This window comes from Sapajus apella, unplaced genomic scaffold (genome assembly GCF_009761245.1).
Source record: "Sapajus apella isolate SASKATOON/1434 unplaced genomic scaffold, GSC_monkey_1.0 scaffold121, whole genome shotgun sequence".
NCBI lineage: Eukaryota > Metazoa > Chordata > Mammalia > Primates > Cebidae > Sapajus > Sapajus apella.
Window position 1 is genome coordinate 4,320,082 of NW_022437061.1, and position 24,177 is coordinate 4,344,258.

The 24,177-nt window shown below is 39.9% G+C and overlaps 1 protein-coding gene across 7 annotated transcripts in view; it reads left to right on the plus strand.

Moving 5' to 3' along the window:
- The window catches only part of SHROOM3 (shroom family member 3), a 377,638-nt gene that overhangs the window by 293,406 nt on the left and 60,055 nt on the right, over positions 1 to 24,177 (plus strand). For 5 of the 7 annotated variants that reach the window (XM_032261098.1, XM_032261100.1, XM_032261099.1 and 2 more), the window contains one exon: positions 6,830 to 6,961. In XM_032261098.1, coding sequence (XP_032116989.1) covers positions 6,830 to 6,961 — 132 coding nt within the window. Of the gene's footprint in view, positions 1 to 1,986; positions 1,992 to 6,829; positions 6,962 to 10,507; positions 13,365 to 24,177 lie in introns of those variants that run through there. The other 2 variants (XM_032261104.1, XM_032261101.1) reach the window with 2 other exon arrangements.

Below are 24,177 nucleotides of genomic sequence, written 5' to 3' on the forward strand. Positions count from 1 at the left end.
TTTCCTCATCTTTCTGCAGAGTTGACATGGAAATCATTGGCTAAGATCTAGAGATAACTAAGCTTACAGTTTCACAGTCAGATATGCTGAATGTTACTGGGATATATAATACACCTGGATTTGTTTGGCAAGTTTCAGGGGGAAATAAGTGGAAAAAAGCAGCAGCCAGAGCAGGAGGTGCAAGTGGACAGAAATTTGAGACATACAAAGTGCATCTCTTCAGGGCTGAAGGCTTATGAATGGCCCTCCTCTAAAACACCAAGCTGCCGACCAGGGTGGATGAGCAGAAAGACAAGAGGAGGCTTTAAGTACAAATGAGTGGCCTGCCTATGATGAAGAAAACACTAGATAGGATACAGGCCTGAGGGCATGCAGAGGGAGCTTCCTAGATGGTAAATAATAACTTAAAATGCAAAAAAAAGGTGAGTAATGAAAGGACAGGACCCAAAAGGTTAAGACTTAAATGGATAAGTTACAAAACGTCAGTAACAGGAACAAGGGGACCTTAAAAGAAAGGACAATTCATTGAGAATGTCTGTGAAACGGCTGATCAATGGTCAGTCTTCAGAAAATGAAGAGCACATCTGTTTGGCTAAGAACATAAATTTTTACCTGATGGCATCACTTAAAATCTTTAGACACTGAAAATGCCTCTTATTCTAAGGCCTTTTCAACCTCCTGAAGACTCAAGAGAAAAAGTGCTGAGAAACCTGCAACTATGACATTAGACACCTGAGAACCCAAGAGGAGGAGGATGACAGGATAGAGATGCTATAGTAAGGCTAATTTCATGCATGAAGGACACAGAGTAGAAGAAAAAGAAACATGAAAACCAGGAACATGGCTTTTAGTAAGACAAATTTCTACGCAAATGAGTGTGCACACCCAGCATAAATCAAAAGGAATTTCTCCAAAAAATTCTGAGAACAAACTTAGCCCTGTATAAATGCATCCTGTCTACTTAATCACGAGAAGCATTCTGATTGCCTCCGAACATAAGGCAGCAAAATTGTGCTGAGCCATGCCAGCTGCTTGTCGAAGGTGCTCGGCCACAATCTCCCAACACTGGTCCTGTCCTGAGAAAGCCTGCCATGAATGAGATGAATCAAAAGTTAGGGCCAGATTATATTTTCAGGAAGAAATCAACTCAAAGCCTGATCTAGAAAGTAAGTAGAAGAAAAGATCCCACATTTCCCAAAATGGATATTATGAACAGTTTAATATCCTTAAGGGTTTAAGGACATAGAACTTTGTTTTGGGTGCATTACAATTATTTCCTTTATAGTTTCCTATGATTCATTCAGCAAATATGCATTGTGTGCCTACCATGAGCCACTCACTATGCTAGGCCTTGGGTGTATACTAGTTTTAAAACACAACGCTGAGGAAAAGCCAGATGTGGACTCTGACCTGGCTGAGCTTACGCCTTAATGATGAGGCAGACAGTGCGCAAGTGAACAATTTCATGTGGTGATAAGTGCAGTGAAGGGAAAGATCGGGTGCCAGGAAAGAGTATTTGCATTAGATAAGGCAGTGTCTGAGGAGGTGATGTTCCAGTTGGGAGCAGAAACTAAAGTGTGATCAGCCAAGTAATGAATTGGGAAGAATATTCCAGGCTTAGAGAACAGCATGTGCAAAAAGCAAAGAGCTTGGCAAGTTTGGGGAACCGATCGAGGCCAGTGAGGACAGGATGCAGTGAGGGGAAAGGTTGAAGGAGGGGCAGGAGCCGTGTCACCTGAGGCCTCGCAGGCCAAGTAGGGGAACCTGGATTTTATCGAAAATGCAGAGAGAAGCTACGGGATTTCACCAGGGAATGACATCATCCATGTTCATTTTTTGAAAGGAGGTACTGGCTACTGGGTAGACACTAGATTAAAGGGGACAGAAGTAGAAGTGAGAGGCCAGTGAGGAAGCTTTCCCTCTTGGATGAAATATAACAAAAAAGGAGGAAATGACTGATTCTAACAGACAAAACCACGCACTTCCCTAAGGTTGTAACAGCCTTTGCCAAGGAGACGTGATTCCTCCAACCCTCCTCTTTAAGGATAAAATAGGAAAATGCAAACTCGATAGAAACCAGGAAGCAAAGGGACCTGGAGAGACCATGCCTGCTGGCTCAGCTCCTCACGTCTTTTACTCCAGTTTCCCCAGCCTTCCCTAGTTTGTACATTGTTTAAGAGAGCCCCAAGGAATGGAATGATCTGGAACCTTATCTTCTTTCATTGGCTGAAACTCGGTTCAGCAAGCAGTTAATGGACACTATTAAAATACCAAATAGGTCGGGCATGGTGACTCATGCCTGTAATCTCAACACTTTAAGAAGCCAAGGTGCGTGGATTGCTTGAACTCAGGAGTTCAACACCAGTTCATGTAGAGAGACTCCATCTCTACCAAAAAAAAAAAAAATTAAAAATTAGCCTGACATGGTGGTACATGCCTGTGATCCCAGATACTTGGGAGGCTGAGGTGGGATGATCCCTTGAGCCTGGGAGATCAAGGCTGCAGTGAGCCAAGATTGTGCCACTGCACTCCAGCCTGGGTAACAGAGCAAGACCTTGTCTCAAAACCAAAAGGAAACAAACAAATAGCCAATAATAAAGCAGTCAGTATATATTCTGGAGTTATGAATGTTGAGTGGCAGACAGAGCAAATATGAACGTCCTCGTCATGGGAAGTAGAAATACGTGGGTGGCTGGTCTGGCTTTCTTGGTTAACTGTCTGGAAGAAGAAAGTCAATATACTGCAGTATATTTTTTTTAGCCTCTGCTAAACTTTCTCAGATCAGCTTTGATTCCTAGTTCATCACTCATGGTGGTAATAATGAGATACGGATACCGGAGAACAGCAGGAAACATAAACATAAAACAGCTCCAAGAAATGCCTTGTTAGTTTTGCAAACAAGTTGTGAGTTAAAAGGAGATAGGAGGGAAGAAAGGCTGCAGGTCTGTTGAACATTTAGCAGTACAGTCCACCCTTGAACAACACAGGGGGGTTGGGATGCTGACCCCTAGAGTCAAAAATCCATTTATAACTCTTGACTCCCCTAAAACCTACCAATAGTCTATTGTTGACTGGAAGCCTTGCTAAGACTATAAATAATTGATTAACATAATTTGTATGTTACATGCATTAGGTACTCTATTCTTTCAACAAAGTGTGCTAAAGAAAAGAATGTTATTATACTAAGGAAAATAGGAAGAGAAAATACATTTACTAATTAATCAAAAGTGAATTATCACAAAGGTCTTTATTCTCATTGTCTTCATGTTAAGTAGGCAGAGGAGGAGTAAGAGGATGTGTTGGTCTTGCTGTCTCGGTGGAAGGGAAGACAGGTGAGGTGGATACATTTGTTTGAAAAATCTGCTTGTAAGAGGACCCCTGTAGTTCAAACTCGTGTTGTTCAAGGGTCATCTGTACTTTATTCATTCAACAAATACTTATTGAGCAACTCTCTGTGCCAGGTACTAAGCTGAGCCGGTTTATCTTTGTTGACCTGTGGAAGAGAGGCACCAGCAAGCAGGCAGCTAGCAGCCGGTGTGAAGTGCACTGCGAGCACACAAGGGGTTCCCTTACCCCGACTCCCACAGTTCCTCTGAAGAAATAATGTCAAAATTGAAACCTGAAGGATGAGGATGGATAAGGCAGGAAAGGATAGTACTTTTAGGGATCTGGAAGTAGCCCACTAGGCCTGGGGAATGTATAGTTTATCCCAGTATTTTTCACTTGAACTGGATTCATTGATTCCCAGTTTTAACAATGTATCATTGGTTATCTTTAAGTGAAACATTGTACCTTTTAGTGTCTTTTAAGTAAAAGTGAGCTCATTTAGTAGTATGTTTAGTTAATGGCTCTACCATCACCATTCCCTACCAAATCTGGGTTAGTAATTCTAAAGCCTATAAAAATCTTTGGCATAAATCAAACATTTTTGAAACCTGCTACACTGAAAGGAAGGAGAATGAGTGGCTGGCAGTCCCAAGGGAATATGATTCCATATGTGGTTTGAGCAATTTTATATAACTTCTCTTTATTTCAGGTTGTCAAATCTGCGAAATGGGACTTAACACTCATCATTTGCTCCTTAAGTTATGGGAATAATATCTGGCACATAGGAAAACACACCTTTTTTTTTTTTTTTTTAAAGAAAGACTTGGAATAATCTACCTGAGGCATGTATGACCATTGGAGCACCAGTGGGGCACCATTTCTGATGAGGTCAAAGCACATTGCAGACTTTGTCTACTGCACTCTGTTTTGAGGCAGTTTATGTAGTAACCTGAGGTGGATAAGAAAATGTGCATTCTGGAGACAGCATGAATTCAATGTAAGGTGTTCTGTGTACAGGTAAGGGAGGAGGGAAGGGCAAAAAAACAATTCCAGGGCCCTGGCCTCTGGGATGATAGGCTTCCCAACATCTCATGCCAGGATTATTTTCCTCCTAGGTTCACTATGGGTTTTTGTTTTGAATATGTTAGTTTTTAAATTGTGTGTTTGTTGTCCAAGTTATTTCAGAAAGAGTTGAAGGGAGGAGAGGTGTTTTTGCTGTGCTGGTGATTCTAGCACTGTCTTCAGCCTGATTTCTAGTTTGTGTGGTGCATCTAGACAGCCCATTCAGGTGCCCAGTCTCTTTCTGGTGTCCAGACCTAACCCATCCAGGGCAGGAGGGCAAAGATTACGAGGAGCTAATCTTTGCTCCTCGTAATCTTTGCCCCTTGCAATGAACAACAATCAAAATGGGTTTTAAGATTCTCACACCCAATTGCTAACTTCAGCTGGCCCTCCAGAGGGTGACAAGTAGGAGGACAACATGGTTTTGGGGGCAGTCCTGGGGTGCTGGTCTCTGCTTTTCTAGGGTAGAAAGGAATCATGCATTGAAAATGCTTAAATTGATGGAATGATTTTTCTATTCCTCATGCTTCCATCTCTTTCTGGTCTGCCTGCTCTTCCTGCCAGCCCTTCACCGTGACAACCACCACTCCTATACCTCTGTCTCTAGGGATCTCCCAGAAAGGAGAAATGGAAAGAAAAGAGAAAAGAGTTCAGTCTCTGGTGCCCAAGCCATTGTGCAAAAAAAAAAAAAAAAAAGGCAAAAATTTTGGTTTACCCAAAAAATCAGGATGTTATTAAATACTACAAAGGTTTTATGAAAGTTCAGACCTGGTCTTGATTGTTTTCCCCCAACAAACAAAGTTAGGATTTAGAGGGGACCTGGAAAGAAAGTCTCTCCCCAGGTTGTACTAATGGCTTGTCTTGGAGTGTGCTGTTTACACTCATATAATCTTCATAGTCAGGTATTGGATGGTGAGATAGTTTTGATTCTATTCTCTAGTCACTGATTATTCCTATGCCCCCATTTTATAGATGACATAACTAAGGCACAGAGAAGACAAAGTCACAGAGCTGCTTAGTGGGTAGAGCCAGGACTCGGACTCCAGAGCCATGCTCCTAACCGTGGTACACTGCCTCTTGTTTCACTTTGCAATGGATGAGGAGCCTGAGACTCAGAATTTACCTGCCCAGTGTATTCAATTCACTTGTGACATAACCTCAACCAATTTTCAAACTGCAAGTCAGCATTGTATTGAATCTATCCAAAGCCTAGAGTCCAAAATTTGTTGAGAAGAGTAATGCACAGAAGGAGGTGGTGGTGCTTAGATATAACTAAGGTAAACATGAAAACTTGAGCTTAGAGATAGAAACTCCCTGTTGGCCTCCTGGCCATCTCGCCCATGCTATAGAATAAAAAGAAATCCTTTCATTTGCCTTAGGATTTAGGAAAGAAAGCTTTTTCACTTCCATTCTATGTTCCAGGAAATAGAAGGCCAGATGGACAGGGCTTATTCTTAACAGCTGTTCAGTAATCCCGTCCCCTCTCAGCCAGGGCCTGTGCAGAAGAGGCATGGCCTTGTTTGTACCTTCTCCAGATTCCTGTTTGTGGGCCCACCAGTTGGAACTCAGAGGCTTAGAAAAATCCTTGAAGACAGAAATTGAAAATAAACCACTGGTACCCCACAAACTGAGATGACGACAGAACTTCAAAGCCTGATGCAGGGGACAGACCGATGAGACATGGAGAGTACTGTCAGAGTGCTTAGAAATTCATGACCTGGTACTGTCCTAAGGAGAAGAAATGTGCCTGTTCCCATGCGGAACACATTGGCCCTGTAGAGCTTAAAATATTTCTCTGACTCCCTGGGAGTATGGAGGAAGAGAGTTATGGGAATGGTGTTAGGGACTGGGGGTGGGAGGGTGGATTTAAATGGACACACAAAAGGCTTGCCTCCCAGTGCAGTGGAATCTAAATAATCTGAAATAGCTCAAGCTCAAGACTTGGCATGTGCTTCTGAGCTGCCACCCACGGAACAGAGCAAGGGCTGTTACACTTGGAGATCACGCTCCTTAAAGTGAACTTGACAAGCAAGGTGGCAGAGGCTTGGTTTCAAACCATCCCGTTTGACAGTTTGCTTCAGTCAATCCAGTTTTTCCCTTGTTACCAAAACCAAATTATAGGGGAGTTTGTCTTCATAACAGTTAATATAACTTTCTTCCTTTTTGCTTAGAAAATCTGGGTTTTCTGAGATTGGGAAATATGCTTTATAGCCTCACAGGAACATAGATAAAAAAAGGAAGATGATGCTCGGTAGTGGATTCACCTTCGTAGGGCAGAGAACTTGTTAGGTGCAGGCTTAGAACTCTGCACTTAGCTGTGCTGCTTTGCTCCGGCTCCAGGGTTCATTTTCATGTGTTTTTATTTGTTTGTTAGAATTCATTTGTGCTTCTGTCCATGAACACCATCATGCTCAGCTTCCTATTTTTCTATTTTTGACAGAGATGTGCGTGCAGACCCAGGCCATGCAGATACTGGTGACTCTAACTTCCTCAGCTCAGAACACCTCACCTCTGGCCCCCAGCACAGGAAAGCAGTGTGGTCAGGAGGGGTTAAACTTCGGCTGAAGCACAGGTAAGAGGCATGGAGGTCGGTGCTGAGCACTTCAGAAAAAGAACTTGGTCAGAAAAGCCACTGAGTTGCTGGGAGAGGAGTTGGGGACAAGGGTGGTCAGAATACAGGTTGTTGAGAACAAGACAAGAGACAGAACAAGGAGGCGAGATAGAAGCTCAGAGTTTAGAAGGATGTTGATCTTATTAATGGCAGTTTCCACACAAGGTTCTAAAGAACTGTAAAGTTCCTGGGAGGTCATCCCAGAATCCCACAAATAGTTTGATATCATTTCAAAAACACGTTTATAGTTATTTTTTAAAGTACAATTTAAAACATTAAAAGTGATATGCTGATGTTTTACACTTTGGAAACAATCTGTGTGCCAACTTGTACAGCAAGACGAATTTAAATGAACTGATCTGCATTTAAAACTTCTCTGAGGAATGTCCCAAGAGTACAATATAAGCCTAACAAAGATTACCCATGTGGGTCAGATTTTGAGAGTGAATAAACCTGAGTGCTTCCCACGTGCTAGGTGTCCTGGCTTTGCATGGGCTGTCTCATTAAATTCTCACACCAGCGCCCTGTGACATTTGCACTTGTAGAATAGCATTCAGCTAGGAGGCAGTGGATTAAAATTCAGCCACTACGCTTTATTACCTCAGCATCAGCACAACACTGCCTACTTCATAGGACAACTATAGGATTCAACAAGATACGGTGTTTAAAGTACTCTGCACAGAGCCCACTCAGAACAAAAAATAGATGTTAGGTGGTGGTACAATGCTGTTGTGGATGTCATTATCTTGATCACTCTTATCATTATCACAGAAGTCTGTGTGATCTCATGAAAGACAGTATGATACAGGGAGTAAGATGGGGTTTGTGCAGTCAGACTACCTAAAATTCAAGCCTACATCCTGTCACTTACTGTAGACCCTCAGGCATATTATAGAAGCTCCCTCTACTTCCAACTGTAAAATAAGTTCACTGATCTGCCTTCTAGGGATGCTGAAAGGACTGAAAGAGCTGATCCTCGTTAAGCACTTAGGGCTGTGCCTACTATGTCGTGAGTGCAACAAATGTTACAGTAACCAGTTATCCTGATTTTAGTGTGGGAAGTTCTTTCATGTAGACATGTCAACTTGCATTACAAATAAGTAGGCTGGGCTCAGTGGCTCATGCCTCTAAGCTCAGAAATTCAAGAACAGCCTAGACAATATGGCAAAATCCTGTCTCTACAAAAATAAAAATTATCTGGGCATAGTGGCACACAAATGTGGTCACAACTATTCTGGAGGCTGAGGTGGAAGGATCACTTGAACCTGGGAGGTTGAGGCTACAGTGAGCCATGACTGAGTCACTGTGCTGTAGCCTGGGAGACAGAGCTTCAAACAAACATTATAATTCGGATTTATGCAAATCCAGATTTGCATATTTGGAGTATCCATCTTCATGGATATATACAAATATACATAAAATAATTTCTTAATTTTATATGATAAAATAACACTTATATTAGGGTGTTACATTAAAGTTCTTTGTTAGATTTCATTTGGGAAAAAAAAAGATTTAAAAGAAGTTTGAAATACTAAAGGCCTAGGGAGGCCACCTGGCTGGTGTCTGAGAGTCAGGCCAGGAATAGGGTGAGATTTGCCAATACCTTTGGCTCAAGAGATCCAGCCAGCAAGGTTGCTCCCAGGGACAAACCTAAAAAGCAGAAGTTCCAAGGCTATCACTGTTTCCTTTAGCCTCCTAGAATCTTTAAAATGTAGAGAACCAAAATTTTCTCTTTAACAAGGAGGTGTCCCTGGAGGCCAGTAGGCTAATCTAATATCAATACTAAAGTCCTCAAGGCCAGAAAGTGGTAGTTAGGGAGTTTCTGCTCCAGTCTGGAAGGAAAATGAGCAAGACCAGAACAAAATCAATGGTGATGGGACAAGAGATGACACAGATTTGGGATAAATTTAGGGAGGCAGAATAAATAGCAGACGAGGGTGGGATAAGGGAGAGAAAAACTAAAGAGTGACTGCTGAGTTTCTGGTATGAGGCACTCGAGGATATCTGTAGGGCCATTAGTCAGGACAGGGAAGGCAGGAATCTCAGAAACCAACTGGGGGTTAAGAACGTCAGCACTAGAATCACATAGACCTGGGTTTGAGCTAGAAACAATTAAAATATTTTATAAAGCAATCCCTGAAAGTTGAATGAAACAAACAAATACACAACTACTTGGTATCCTAATCATAAAGAAATCATCTTTATAACAAGCTGGGGTTGTTCTCATACTGACGGCACTATGTCTGTATGGAGAACATAAGTGAGAAGCAATTTCCTTTGTAAAAAGTCATGAGCTAGATGGTGCAGACATCACTCTTGCTCTTGGCTGGAATTTTTAATCTTCATACACTGAGAATTTTACATGTATGTATCATATCTCCACAAATACAGTCAGGTATTGCTAATGACAGGGATATATTCTGAGAAATGTGTCATTTGGCTTTTTTATTGTTGTGAACATACTAGAGTGTACCTACACAAACCTAGATGGTGTGACCTACACACCTGGCCCATTTGGTATAGCCTAGACTATAGTGGAGCTCCTAGACTGTGAACCTGAACAGCATGTTGCTATACTGAATTCCGTAGGCAATACACAATGGTAAGGATTTGTGTGTCTAAACATAGACAAAAATACCATATAAAAGGTAACATACACCTACATAGGGCACTCACCATGAAGACAGCCTGCAGGACTGGCAGTTTTCCTGGGCAAATCAGCGAGTGAGTGATGAGTGAACGTGAAGGCCATTACTAGTGTGCTGCTTTACTGTACGCTAAGGCCACGCTCAATTTATTTAAAATGTTTTTCTTCAATAATTAACATTAGCTTACTGTAAGATTTTTACTTCATAAACTTTTAAATTTTAAAAATTATTTGACTTTTATATTAACACTTAGCTTAAAACACAAACACATTAAATGGCTATATAAATATTTTCTTTTTTTATATCCTTATTCTAAAAAGCTTTTTTTCATTGATTTTTTTTTTTAACTTTTAAACATTTTTGTTAAAACCTGAGACACAAAAACACACACTAGCCTATGCCTAACAGAGCAGGATCACCAATACCACTGTCTTTTGCCTCAGTGTCTTGTCCCTCTGAAAGGTCTTCAGGGGCAGTGCATGGAGCTGAACTCTCCTGGGATATCATTGCCTTTTTCAGGAACACCTCCTGCAGAACCTGCCTGAGGCTATTTCACAGTTAACCTTTGTTTTTTTTTTGAGACCATCTTGCTGGAATGCAGTGGCGCAAACTCGGCTCACTGCAACCTCTGCCTCCCAGGTTCAAGGGATTCTCCTGCCCCAGCCTCCCAAGTAGCTGTGACTATAGGTGCACGCCATCACGCCCGGCCACTTTTTGTATTTTTAGTAGAGACGGGGTTACACCATATTGACCTGTCTGGTCTTGAACTCCTGACCTCATGATCTGTCCGCCTTGGCCTCCAAAGTGCTTTGATTACAGGCGTGAGCCACTGCACCCAGCTGCTAACTTCTTTTTTTAGTAAGTGGGAATACAGACTAAAATAATAATTAAAAGTATAATATAGCAAATACATAAGCCAGTAACACACATTTTATGATAAAGTATTATGTACATGATTGTATGTACTGTACTTTTAGATAACTGGCAGTGCAGTAGGTTTGTTTGTACCAGCATCAAAACCACGTGAGTGATGGCTACGGCTTCTGTAGGCCAGACGAATTTTTCAGCTCCGTTATAATCTTATGGAACTACCTTTATAATGTGCACTCCATTGTTGGCTGAAATGTCATTATGTGGCACATGACTGTAAATGGTAAGGCCCATGTTAGTGTACCTCCTAATTTTCCTGTTCCCCAGAAGTCTCTCTGCAGCCCAAGTGTTACTGATATGGGACTAACCTAGGAAATCGCGGAATCGTTCTCATTCAGTTACACTTAAATCCTACATCCTGTTTGTTTTGCTTTTTACTTTTTCTTTTGAAATCATTGTAGACACACAGAAAAGTTGTAAAAATAGCACAGAGATTTCCTGTACCTGTCACCCAGCATTCTTCAATGTTAACACCCTTTATAACCACAGTACAAATATCAAAACTAAGAAATCAGCACTGGTGTAATACTATTAGCTACAGACTTAACCTTATATAAACTATAAATTTTACTCAAATCTCACCATTTTTTCCCACTAATGTCGTGTTTCTGTTCTGGGATCCCACATTGTGTTCCCTTAGTCTCCTCTGATCTGTGATAGCTCCTGAGTCTTTCCTTGGCTTCTATAACCTTAACATTTTTGAAGGGCACTGGCCAGTTATTTTGTAGAATGCTTACTATTTGGGTGTATCTGATGTTTTCTCATGGTTACATTGAGGTTATGGCTTTTGACAATACCACAGAAGTGACTTTTTTTCTTCTTGCTGTCTCATATCAGGGTTACATGATATCAGTATGTTTCATTACTCCTGATGTTAACCTTGATTACTTGGTTATGGTGAAGTTGGCCAGGTTTTTCCACTTTAAAGTTACTATTTGTCCCTTAGTAATTAATAAGTAACCTTGGAAAGATAATTTTCAGGCTATGCAAATGTCCTGTTTCTCCTAAACTTTCTTCACTGATCTCGGAATCTATCGGTGTTGCCTGTGACAACTATTATTGTAATGTTCTAAATTTGATTCTATTTCTTTCATTTTTTCTATGCTTATTAATCAGAATTCTTAAAAAAAAAATAAAGGCTGTTCTTCTCCTCTACTTAATTATTCATTCATGTCAGTAAGGACTCTTTTATATTTATTTTATCCTGTGGGTTATAATTCAGTACTACTGTTATTTATTTTGTTGCTCAAATGGAGCTAGTTTTGCATATTGAGAGCTCTTTTGAGCTGGCTCTGGTCTAAGTCCCGTTTGGAAATGTGGGAAAGGATGAGGTAGTGATGTGTTGTCCTCACACATAAGACAGCAGACAGTGATGTGCTACCATCTTCTTAGGAGTCTTAGGAATGTTGAAGTGGGAGGTTGGTGGTGAGCATTGAGCAGTTCTAATTTGTGACATGTCAGGGAGACCTATACTGATTTTGGAATTGGAAAGTGCTGGGGTCATCTCATGAGCTAGCTCCAAGTCCAGTGAGTAACAGGTATGTATATTAATAGCGCCTTCATTGTAGAGAAAATAGCCAGGAAGGATTTTCTCACTTACCTGTAAGACAAAAGAAAGAAGAAAAGGCAGAAGCTCATTTTCCCAAGGTACATACAGAAGCCAGCCAAACAACCAAGTTAAACAGAGAGAGACACTTTTAGTGGCCCAGGGCTTAATATTCTCACAGATCGCATCCCACCCTTCCTTTCCTACTTAGATCCCTGGATTCTCTCTTACCTGTTGTTAGGAATTCTTATGATCTAACTTATCTTGGCAGAAACTTCTCTCTAAAATCAATCAAGCCTTGGGCTAGGGTAGCTCAATGAGTCGGTAAACAAGACTAAATGTTCTAGCTTGAAATTGAAGATTTTCCAGGCCAATGCTTTTCTCCATGAACTTCTCATTCCTTCCTTACCTTCTCCCACAAGTCATTATAAAAGTAGTCTGATCTAATTGTTAAGCATTTGCCATTATATGGGGATCTCAGATCACCGTACTGTGTGCTTCATAAAGTAAATCAAGATGAATGGACAATAGAAGCTCAGAATCTGACTTCTCTAATTCATTCTCAATTGAACGGCAAGATTAGTTCTGCTGGTGCCATCCCTTGGCAGTGAGTTCTGTCCCTGTGCTGCTGACTTAGTGTTCTCAGGACGGTACACCTTAGGAAGATGCAGTAAGATGTTGTTATAGAACCACTACTTCAGTCGACTCCCTAACTATGGGAGGCTTAAAGCAATTAGCACTTTTATAACATAGTGGCATTTTTACTTGTGGAGGAGGGCATGTGTTTAGCAGAGAAGATCATTTAAGGAGACTTCCTGATTTCAGTTTGATGCATTCTATCATCAGATAATTTTCCTTGCTTCCCTCCTCCTCTTGCCCGCAAAAGAGAATTCTGGCATTTTTAAGCTATAGGCTATTGTCCAAGATGCCAGCTCTTCTCAGGGAGTCATTAAGGGTCACTTTCTCTTCTTCCCTCTTATAGAGCAGGAATTGCATTTCAATTGGCCAATTTACAGAGGGGACTGGCATGGAGAGTCACTCCCACTTGCACTGAGCTGGGCAAGTTCAAGGCGGTTCAGGCCATCCAACTGGAGGCGCATGTAGCTGTTGGGAGGCTTTTACCATGCTGGGAGGAGCAGAAAGAGCAGTAGCAGGGCAGAATGGCTTTTTATTCCATGCCTGAATATGACATCCAATTGGCCAGAGGGTTGCTATCTGGGATGTTTCTATTTGCCGTAAGGTATGTTCAGTAATATGTAAGAATGCGATTCAGAATCGTTCGTTGCAGGATCCTCCACTGATGAGCCTTTAACAGTCTGTCTTTTTGATGTTGTGCTATATCTGTTTATAAAGAAAAATAATCAACCACCTGTTAAGTTTAAGCCTGTTTCTCTAAATTGTTATGAACATTCTCATTATTTGAGTGTCTCACATGATTTGGTGTACTATTAATATTTCTGACCGGTAAGTCTCATTTTCTCTCCTATGTATAAATACAGTCACCCTATGTTTTATGATGTGTATGTCTGGACTGGCTTTTTATCCCATTCAAGTTAACAAATGCTTTGTGCTGTGTACTTCATGCCTTTGCTTCCTCATTTCCCTGGGGAATTTTGGAGTAACCACTGCTGTTTCTTATGGGAATGGTTATGCGCCTATGTACTAGCAGCCAAGTTCTCTGTTCTCATTGCCAACATTTGTATAAAGAAAGAGAAGTTTTTATTTTATTTGACCTTCACTTATTCCTTCTCTGATGCTCTTCCTTTTTTTTTACATAGATCTGAGTTTCTGATCTATATCATTTTCCTTTTCTCTAAAGAACTTTTAATATTTCTTGCAAGGCAAGTCTGTTGGCAGCAAATTCCCTCAATTTTTGTTTACCTGAGAAAGTCTTTATTTCTTTTACTTTTAAAGAATAATTTTACAGGATCCAGAATCTATGTTGGTGGTTTTCTTTTCTCCTTTCAATACTTTCAATCTTTTACTCCACTCTCTTCTTGTTTGTATGCTTTCTGAGGAGAAGTCAGATGTAATTCTCATCTTTGCTCCCTTATAGGTGAGGTGTTTTTCCCATCTGGCTTCTTTCAGGCTTTTTGGCTATATCTTTGGTTTTCTGTAGTTTGAAACTGACATATCTAGGTATAGTTTTTCTGTTACTCATCTTGCTTGGTGTTCTTGGAGCTTCCTGGATCTGTGGTTTGGTGTCTGACATTAATTTGGGGAGATTCTCAGTCATTATTGTTTCAAGAATTTCTTTTCTTCCTTTCCCTCTTTTCATTCCGGTATTCCTATTACATGTATGTTACACCTTTTGTAGTTGTCTCTCAGTTCCTGGATATTCTGTTCTGGAACTTTCTCAGTCTTTTTTTCTCGTTGCCTTTCAGTTTTGGAGGTTTTTATTGAGGTCTCCTCAAGCACAGAGAGTCTTTCCTCGGCCGTGTCCAGCATGCATGTGTGGGGCGGGGGTATGGGAAATCTCTGTACCTTCCATTCAGCCTTGATGTGAACCTAAAACTGCTCAAAAAAAAGTCTATTTTTTAAAAAAAGACAAAAGGAACCTATGCATATATTCTAAATTTCAAAGAAAAGGTGTAGTCTTTTCATTCAACTTTGAGATTATAGTCATATATGAAAAGAGTATTGATTGAGATTGTCAGTTGCCCATTATTTAACTCCATCACAACTGAAGATTTAAATACTTCATTATATTTTCTCTTATAATTCAAATTCAGCTTTTATCCATATATAATCTTGATTTGAAATTTTCCTCCAGAATTATGCTAAATGCCAGCGCTTGCTTCTAGAGATGCCTTTACTTAAAATAGGACATGGAAAAAAACAGGTGGATTCAACAGTCATGTAATGTTCTAGCTCCCTAGCTGACTTGAGTATTAATTTTATTATTATAGGCATTCATTTTATTATTACACCATGTAAAAGGTAAAAAAGACAATATGAGCCGCTTATATTATAAAATTTGCTCATATATGTAGAGAGAAATTACAGGGCTGGTTTTTCCAGTTTTATTTGGCATTCTTTCATCTGAAAGTGAGAAAGCATTCTTCTGACTTTTATTCTCCCCAAGTGTCAGTGTGTGAGCGGTGGTAGTTAAACTCTTCTCTGTTGTAAAATTTATTGTGGAAATATTGGTAGGTAGGGATTGAGCTGGAGCAAGTGTTAAAGTCTTTTTACATTTTCAGCTGCTCTGCCATAAAACCTTCACTATTTGTTTTATTTAGGTTCCAGTAACATTTGGAAACTTTATTTTAATGAAGTTTCTTTTCCAATATGATTGGAAAATATAGATTCTTTTGACCATTATTTAACATTTTTAACCAAAATTAATGCCTTCTGCCCTTTCCTTTGTCTTCTTACTGACTTCATTACTTGTGGCCTTTTCCTTTAAAGGAAGAGGAAAATAGTGAAACAGAGAGATGAAAAACATAACACAAGGCACCAGACTTACTTCAAAAGAGAATTCAGTTTGTTTGGTGTTAGAGGTTTGGGAGGGATTTGTTTTTGTTTGATGGAGTGGTGTTTCGAAGAAATCCCCGCCAAAAGGCAAGACTTCTTTCTCACACACAAATGCAAAAAACACAACCCTTTCTTCATTTGTTTTGACAAGTGCAATTTAATTTGTTCTTTGGCATTGTATGAAAATTAATTAGCTTAATTTTGAAATATATTGGTTGGTATCTGGACTCCTTTAAACTCTCAAAGGGCAATCTTGTTTGGGTTCTCATTGAGGAGGATTTCCTGCTGTAGGGATAGCCTTCTCCCAGTGTTCAGCCTCACCATCTGCTGGATCTGGGGGGGGGGAAGCTCTATACCTTTTACGGCACCCTGCTGACCTGCTCCTCATTTGTCTGCCAGCAGGAGTCCTCTGGGAAAGCCCCCAGACATCTTCTCCGTAAAAAGCAATAGTAATTCAGGGACACACACAATATTTCTAGCTCTCTGCAGCTATCTGAGCCTCTCTGAGATCCATGACAGTCTTGAGGGTGTTTGCATGTGCCCATCTGTAGAAAATAACATACCACAATGGAAGTGATTTCTCCTAAATTTTAGCAATATGGTAAAGAGAAATCTTATGGAAGAAAATTCTAAAATCATAATGTCTGATATCTGAAGAAGTTGGTAGAAACTATCCTTCCTTCCTCCAACAAATAAAATGCCTGATTCCAAATGAGACTTAAGAAACAGAAATTATTTATGTTGTGCTATTGTTTTGTAATTGAGTTTGTAAGTTAATAAAAGGCAAAGACTAATGCTACTGCACATCATAGATATTACAATGTTTGCATCAAATTCTGCTTGATTTTTATGCAAATGTTGACATGTAGGGGAATACTGGGGAAAAGAACATTTCAATTTATTACCCCTGGTGACTGATGAAAAGCACCCACCCCCGTTGCTAGTCCCTCTCTTTTATAGTAGTGTTTTTATTTAGTAATCAATAAAATTTAATCTTCAAAAATTGTTTTGGAATGGAGGATGGGGAGGAGATGACTAGTTGTGAAGGAGATATTGGGACAGGCATGGTAGAATGGGGTACAGTATGATACAAGAAAAGAGGCTGTATCTTTTATGCCAGTTTTGGTGTTACAATCTTATGTCTGCATGTCAGCAGACTTCATATTTACTTGTGATTCAGTTGTCAAAGCCAAAAGTCCCCAGGACATAAAGATCAGGATGTGGCATTTAAAAAGAACTTTTCTTTCCAGAAGGGACTGTGTGTGGCTATGAAATGTAATTACCTAATGCATACCTTTCTGCCTACTGAACCACTTTTTAAAGACACAGATATTAATGTGGCAATTATGAAAAGCCTTGGGAAAGTGTTTTTTAGTTTTTTTTTTTTCTTTTCTTTTTTTTTTTTTTAAATCCAAAAGCTCTGAGGGATATAGCGTTGAGGAGCCTGGAAGTAGTTATAGAAACAAGGAGTTAGGGATGCTGTCAAGGGTTAAGGGATTTCTCAAAAATAATGTCTTTACTAATGAAGTGTTGTTGAAGGACAATGGCCACCTTTTTTCATGTTTTGAAAAACTTTTGTTTGTTTCAACTCTTTTAAAACTCTTGAGAGCTTTTCTTGTCCTGTGAACATATTATAAACATCTCAACACCATCTGGATCTATGAATGAAACAATGAGTACAGCTCAGTGTTGTTTGACTTGGTCCCAGTTTTCCATTGCTATATGTTTTTGTCATTAGTATTTGGGGCCTATCGTTTTTCTATAAACAGGAAATGCCTAAAAAGGCATATTTTTCAAATATGCATCATCTATTGTATACTAAAGAAGATATAATTTCTCCCCAAATTATTTCTACAGTGACATTTAATTATTCATATTGAGTTTGTTTCCTCTTTAAAATGTGAAAGGGAGTAATTTAGCGATAATAATCAAAATTGCAAGTTCATTTGCCCTTTGAGCCAGCAATTCCACTTCTAAGAATTTCTGCAGACATTTTAACATACATAGAAAACATCATATGGACATGGTTATTCGTTGTACCATTATTTGCAATAGCAAAAGACTAAACATCAAAAGTGTCTACAAAAGGGGTCTGGCTAAGCAAATATGATATATGCATGCAGTGGAGTACTAGGTTGCTAAAAGGAAATAAAGGTATGAGGAAGCTCTGTAAATACTGATATAGAATGACCTTCAATGTGTTTGGGTGTTTTTTTTTTTGAGAAGGGGATCTCAGTTTTACTCAGGCTGATCTCAAACTCCTGGGCTCAAGCAGTCCTACCACCTCAGACATTCAAGTAGCTGAGACTACAGGCGTAAGCCACCATGCCCAGCTGAGTATGTATTGTTGAGTACAAAAAGCAAGGGATAGAACATGACATGAAGTTCCTTTTGGGCAAGGGATGAAATAAGAGTATATGTTCATGTTTGCCTGTATTTGCATAACAGAACACTGGAAAGGATACTTAAGACATTAACTACAGTGGGTAGCTTATAGGGGCAAGAGAAATGGGGGTAGTGGAGGAGGAATATCAGACGTAAATGTGGGGAAAATATGAAGACTTTATAAATTTTATACATTTTGATGATGCATATATGGTTATTTATATTAATCCAGATACGTTTATATGTGTTTAAAATGTTTCATAAGCTAGGCATGGGGGTACATGCTATAGTCCTGGCTACTCAGGAGGCTGAGGTGGGAGGACTGTTTGAACGCAGGAATTCAAGGCTGCAGTAAGCAATGATCATGCCACTGCACTTCAGCTTGGGTGACAGAGTGAGAACCTATCTCAAAAAAAGATTTCATAAATTTAAAAATAGATGAGGAAAAACAGCAGTGGCGTGTAAAAAGAAGCTTTAAAAACAATGCTTTACTATTCACAATAGCAAAGACATGGAATCATCCCAAAAGCCATCAATGACAGATTGGATAAAGAAAATGTGGCAGCTATACACCACAGAATACTATGCAGCCATGAAAAAGAATGAGATCATGTCTTTTGCAGGAACATGGATGGAGCTAGAGGACGTTATTTTTTAACAAACTAACACAGGAACAGGAAACCAAATACTACTTGTTCTTATAAGTGGGAGCTAAATGATGAGAATACATGGACATATAGAAGGGAACAATGCCCACTGGGGCCTCCTTGAGGGTGAAGGATGGGAGGAGGGAGAGGACCAGAAAAAAATAACTGTTGGGTACTAGGCTTAATACCTGGGTGATGAAATAATCTATATAACACCCCCCACCCCCTGTCACAAGTTTACCTATATAACAAACCTGCACATGTACCCCGAACCTAAAAGTTAAAAAAAAAAATTGCTTTATCCCAGCTAAGCATAGTGTTCAATATGATAAAGAGCTACCATTCAAATCTTTGAAATGTTAATTTAATAGACCTAATTTGCAGAATATATTGGTGTATTTTGTTTCTTTTGGGAGGAGGATGGGGGTGTTTGATTAGAACCTTGTTATGATGGACTTTGTCTTACAGTATTGTGCACTAAACAATAATGGGTGGACAGGTTAATGGGTTAGTAAGGGATTTAAGAAATATGGTAACTTTTATTTTGTGGTACTGGTAGTCTGAGTACATTTTGTATTCTTACACACTTGACTCATGTCCAGTTGGTAACTGGCAGAGTTTCATAACAGTGCACCCAGAAGAGCCCATGCATTGTCTGTCATAACAGCTTGTCAGAGAACAGCATCAACAAAAAAATTAACTCTGGTTCTTAGATTTTTTATTTTCCAATCTATAGTTGTCACTTTCTTCATCTATCCAAAGCATACCAGTCCTTCAAGGTCATCTGAAGTCCCACTGTACTACTAAGCTTTCTGACTGACTTCAGACCCCATTCATGTGAGCTTTCCATGCTTGTATCCAAAATGCCTCTACAGCCTTGGTGCCCCAATATGATCTGAATTTTAAACCGTCTGCTTTTCACTCACAAGGCTCTGGCTGTGCTCTGTTGTATTCTTTGAAAACCCCAAACTCATTCCTCCCCTCAAGAATTTTGCATTCATTTTTCCTTTGGAGCTAAATATTCTTCCCCCAGCTCTTTGCATGGTTAACTATTTCTTATTTAGGTCTTGGTTTGAAGGCCACTTGCCCATAGAGGCTGTCCCTGACTTAAACAGGGACTTTCCATCACACTCTCACATTACCCAGTTTTATTTCCTTCAGAACCCCTATAAGTATATGAGAATATCTTGTTTTATTTGCTTACTTGCTTACTGCCTGTCCCCCTACTCTGCCTGTTCCACTTCATTGCATGGTGCTCGTTACTTGCAAATTAAGAGCCTGGGCTCTGGAGACAGATGCCTGGGTTTGGTAGTTTAGTATCAGCTGTGCTGCTCACTACCTTTGTGATAGTAAACACATTGTTTATTTTGTATTTACCTCACTTTCCTCATTAATAGTCCTATATCATAAAGACAATAGAAAGGCTAAGTGAGAAAATACTTGTCAAGTGCCTGGAATGGCGGTTGGCACTCAGTAGGCACTCAAATATTTTTTGAGTGAATGAATGATAATGTGACTTTGTTTAATAGTTTTTCTTGCATCTGAGCCTCCCCAATAAGATTATAAACTCTTCAAGGCCTCCCATGACCTTGCAGAGCTCCAACTATAATTTAGCAAGGTCAAAGGCACATAGTAGGTGATCAATGAATACTGCGTTAAAATACTGAACTTACTGCAGATTTCTCAGAAACTTGTTTTGCATTCCGGAATCTTTCTGTGTTAGGGCAAAATCATCTAAGAAGGTCATCAAGTCACTTGCAAATTCCAGTTTCATCAGCCTACCCATCCCACACAGTTAAACTTCCTTGTTTGTGGTTAGGAACGCAACAAAAGGGCTTTGTTTGAATTACACCCACACAAAAAACTTACTTTGCTAAATTTTAAAATTAAACCATCTTCCGACTTACTGATATGCTCATGATATGATGTAACTTTAGGAAAATATTTCTTTATGAGCTTAAAGATCAAAGTGATCCAAAATGTAAAATTAGCATGCTGGGCTCTTTAGGAATGCTTATTAAATGTTTTGCATCATTGAAAAAGTCAGTAAATAGCTGTTTAACTTGTTTTAAAAAAACTTTTTTTGGTTATCTCAAGCTACAGTGAATTATATTTTCAAAATGAGAGATTATTTAAAAAATAATTTGCTTTTCAATAGATAATACATGCACATAGTATAAAATTTGAAAAGTTACAAAATGAAACACAGTGAAAATAAACTTTCCTCCCCAGAGGCAGTCATTGTGTCTGGTTTCTTAAGTGTCCTTCCAAAATACTCTTTACATTAATATACATATATGTGATTATGTTTTCCCCTACATACTGTAGCAGACGGTACATGTAATCATGTAGTTCTGCATCTTACTAGTGTAACTTAATATATTTGGAGATATTTCCATATCTGTATGTATAGAGCTACTTCATCCTTTTTAACAGCCATTATATGGATGTACCACACTGAGTTACCTAGTCTGCTGCTAATGGGCATTTAGGTTGTCTTCCAATCTTTTGATGGATATGTTATTTTAAAAATCATGTGCTAGATGTTGCCAAACTGGTCTTCATTCAGGTTGTACTGATACACACTGGTGGGCTATTTTTGGTCATCCTTTTCAGTTCTTCCCTTATTTCATGACTTAACTCCTATCTGCATGGTACGGAAGAATCTTACAAAACAAAGATTTATCTCCAAAGCCCTCTCCCAACATATGTTCTGCATCTAAAGAGGAAGTGTTTTTTTGTTTGTTTCATGTTTTTGTTTCTTTCAGGGCCTTTTGATTTGCTTTTTTTTTTTCTTTTTTCCAAAATCGTCTTGTTCTTAAACTATTAGAACTGTGATGAAACCTGATACTCTACCCAGGGAAAATAAATAGCTACCTCCCCAACCTCCTCCAAAGAAAAAGCTCCCCAAGTTGAGTTTGCTGTCTTGATATTGCAAGTATTGGGCCTACTTTCTAAGGCGTTTATTTTATCTATACTGTAGGAATTATTTCGTTTGGTCTTTCCTGCAGAATGTATGCTCCTTAAAGGCAGAGATAATATCTTAGTCATTATTTCTTTCAAATATCTCTTTAAAATTCGTTTAATTTTTACTTTTCTTAAATGGACACTTAATTGTGCATATTTATGGAATACATAACAATGTTTCAATATAAATAATGTATAGTGATGAGATAAGGGTAATTAAATATTTTAAAATATGAGTTTCAACCCTTCTAGTCCTCATGTACCATATCCTGGGAGCCTGACTCCGTGTATCACCTCTGTCACTTCTCCCTCTTGCAGGTGAGGCTTCATCATGAAAACAGGACATTGGGTGCGAGGTCCCCTCAACTTTCATGCTACCTACTTGCTTTCACATTTGCCAGCATCCGCCTTTCTTCTATCTCAATGGCACTGGCTTTCCTCTTCCATAAGCTCATCCCTTTGCCTGAGCGCTTGAATCCCCATGCCTTTCTACCTCCTCCTGAGTCTTTAAGGAGTCATCCTCTTGTGTCCTTTGTCTTCAGATAGGCATGTGCACACTCTCTGCCTTATAGACACTTGCTTAAACTTCTCATTATTTAAAACAAAAACAGCAGGAACAAAACCTTTTCACTCCCTGACTCCCTCCAGTCTTCTATCCACTACCTTCTCTTCTTTAGAAACAAGTTTTTGAAGGAATCATCTGCCTGTACTGCCTCTACCTTACCCCTCGTTCACCTTTAACCCCGCTCCAAGTCATGCCATTGCAAGAACTTGCTGGTTGCCAAGTCCAGTGGCCAGGCATCTGCCTCATCACACTAACCTGTTCATAGCATCACAGTGGTTTACAGTTTCCTCCTCCTCCTGACTCTCCCCGCTAGAAATCTGTGAGACGCCCATGCTTAACTAGTTTTCCTGCTTCTTCTCTGGAAGCTCCTCTTGGGCTTTTTTCCCAGGCTCCCTCTCCCTTAAATTTTGATCGTTCTCAGAAGCTCATCTTTCCTTTGTCTCCCTATTCATTCTCCTCAGGTAGCTCAAAGGCCCTGTGTTTTGTGACTTGTAAATTCCTATATGCAGCTCAGTCCTCAGCCCTCTACTCCCTCTCCCTGCTATACCTCTCCACGGGAAGCCCCACAGGCATTCATGCATGCCCCAGAGTAAGCCATCAGCATCCTTCTCATTTTCTCTTCCCTCTCTCCTCTTCCATCCCCTGCATCTAAAATAATAATAAGAAGAATAGAAAAAAAGAAGCCGGGCGCGGTGGCTCACGCCTGTAGTCCCAGCACTTTGGGAGGCCGAGGCGGGTGGATCACAAGGTCAAAAGATCGAGACCATCCTGGTCAACACGGTGAAACCCCGTCTCTACTAAAACTACAAAAAATCAGCTGGGCATGGTGGCGCGTGCCTGTAACCCCAGCTACTCAGGAGGTTGAGGCAGGAGAATTGCCTGAACCCAGGAGGCGGAGGTTGCGGTGAGCCGAGATCGCGCCATTGTACTCCAGCCTGGGTAACAAGAGCGAAACTCCGTCTCAAAAAAACAAAAAACAAAACAAAAAAAAAGAATAGAAAAAAAGAGACCATCTCTCTGGAGGCTGGAGTGCAGTGGTGCACAGTCATTGCTCACTACAGCCTCAAATCACTGGGTTCAAGTGATTCTCCTGCTTCAGCCTCTGAGTAACAGGGACTACAGGTGGATGCCACCACACCCAGCTAATAAATTAAAAAAAAAATTGAGCTTCCTGCCTCAGCCTCCCAAGTAGCTTGGCTTATAGGCACAAGCAAACTAGAGGGCTTCTCTGGAACCCTTGAAGTTATCAGTGAACATTTTCTCACACCTCATCTTCTTGATAGGAAAAAGCATCCTTTTTTTCTGTGGAGCCTGTGGAATTTATCACTTTCTATTTCTCTTAAGTGGGAAAAGCTTCTCGGCATCAATGTTTTTAGCGAGGCATGGACAGATACCATTGGGTGATGAAGCCACTGAAGAGCCACTCTTAGTGTCACATGGTGCTAGTCTGAGGTCACAGTTCATTGGTGTCCATTGGCTTCTCAAGGCCAACACCTAGTCCCAGGTCTAATTTCTACTACTGTGAGGGATTCTGCCAACTCCCTTCACTAGGTAATGGGAATGAGCAGTAGGAAGATGACAGTTTGTTCTTCTCTTCTTTCTCCTAATGTATTTTGGGCCCATTGGGGTCTAAAATCATATATACATGAAATCCCTCTTGGCATCTCATGCAAAAGAGACTTTATTTTTTTATCGAGACTGGGCTTTTGCTGTATGATTAAGCAGTGGCATTTGTTGAGTACCTGAAGTCATATTTAACTGGGTTTAAACCCTTACTCCCAGACTTAGTGACTGTGTGATTTGGGCCAGCCCCTGAAGGGTTTAGAGCACTAGGGAGGATTTCTAATGACTGAATGGAACAAGATGATAAATGAGGAATCCAAGTCAGTGAGTCAACCTACCTTCAAGGAACTTGTTGAAGATGCAGCAGCCTAGTTTCTGGGGACTTTAGTGTCCAAAATTAGAGAAAGACTAGCAGCAAGAATGCTCAACTACTAAGATGCTGAGCCATTAAC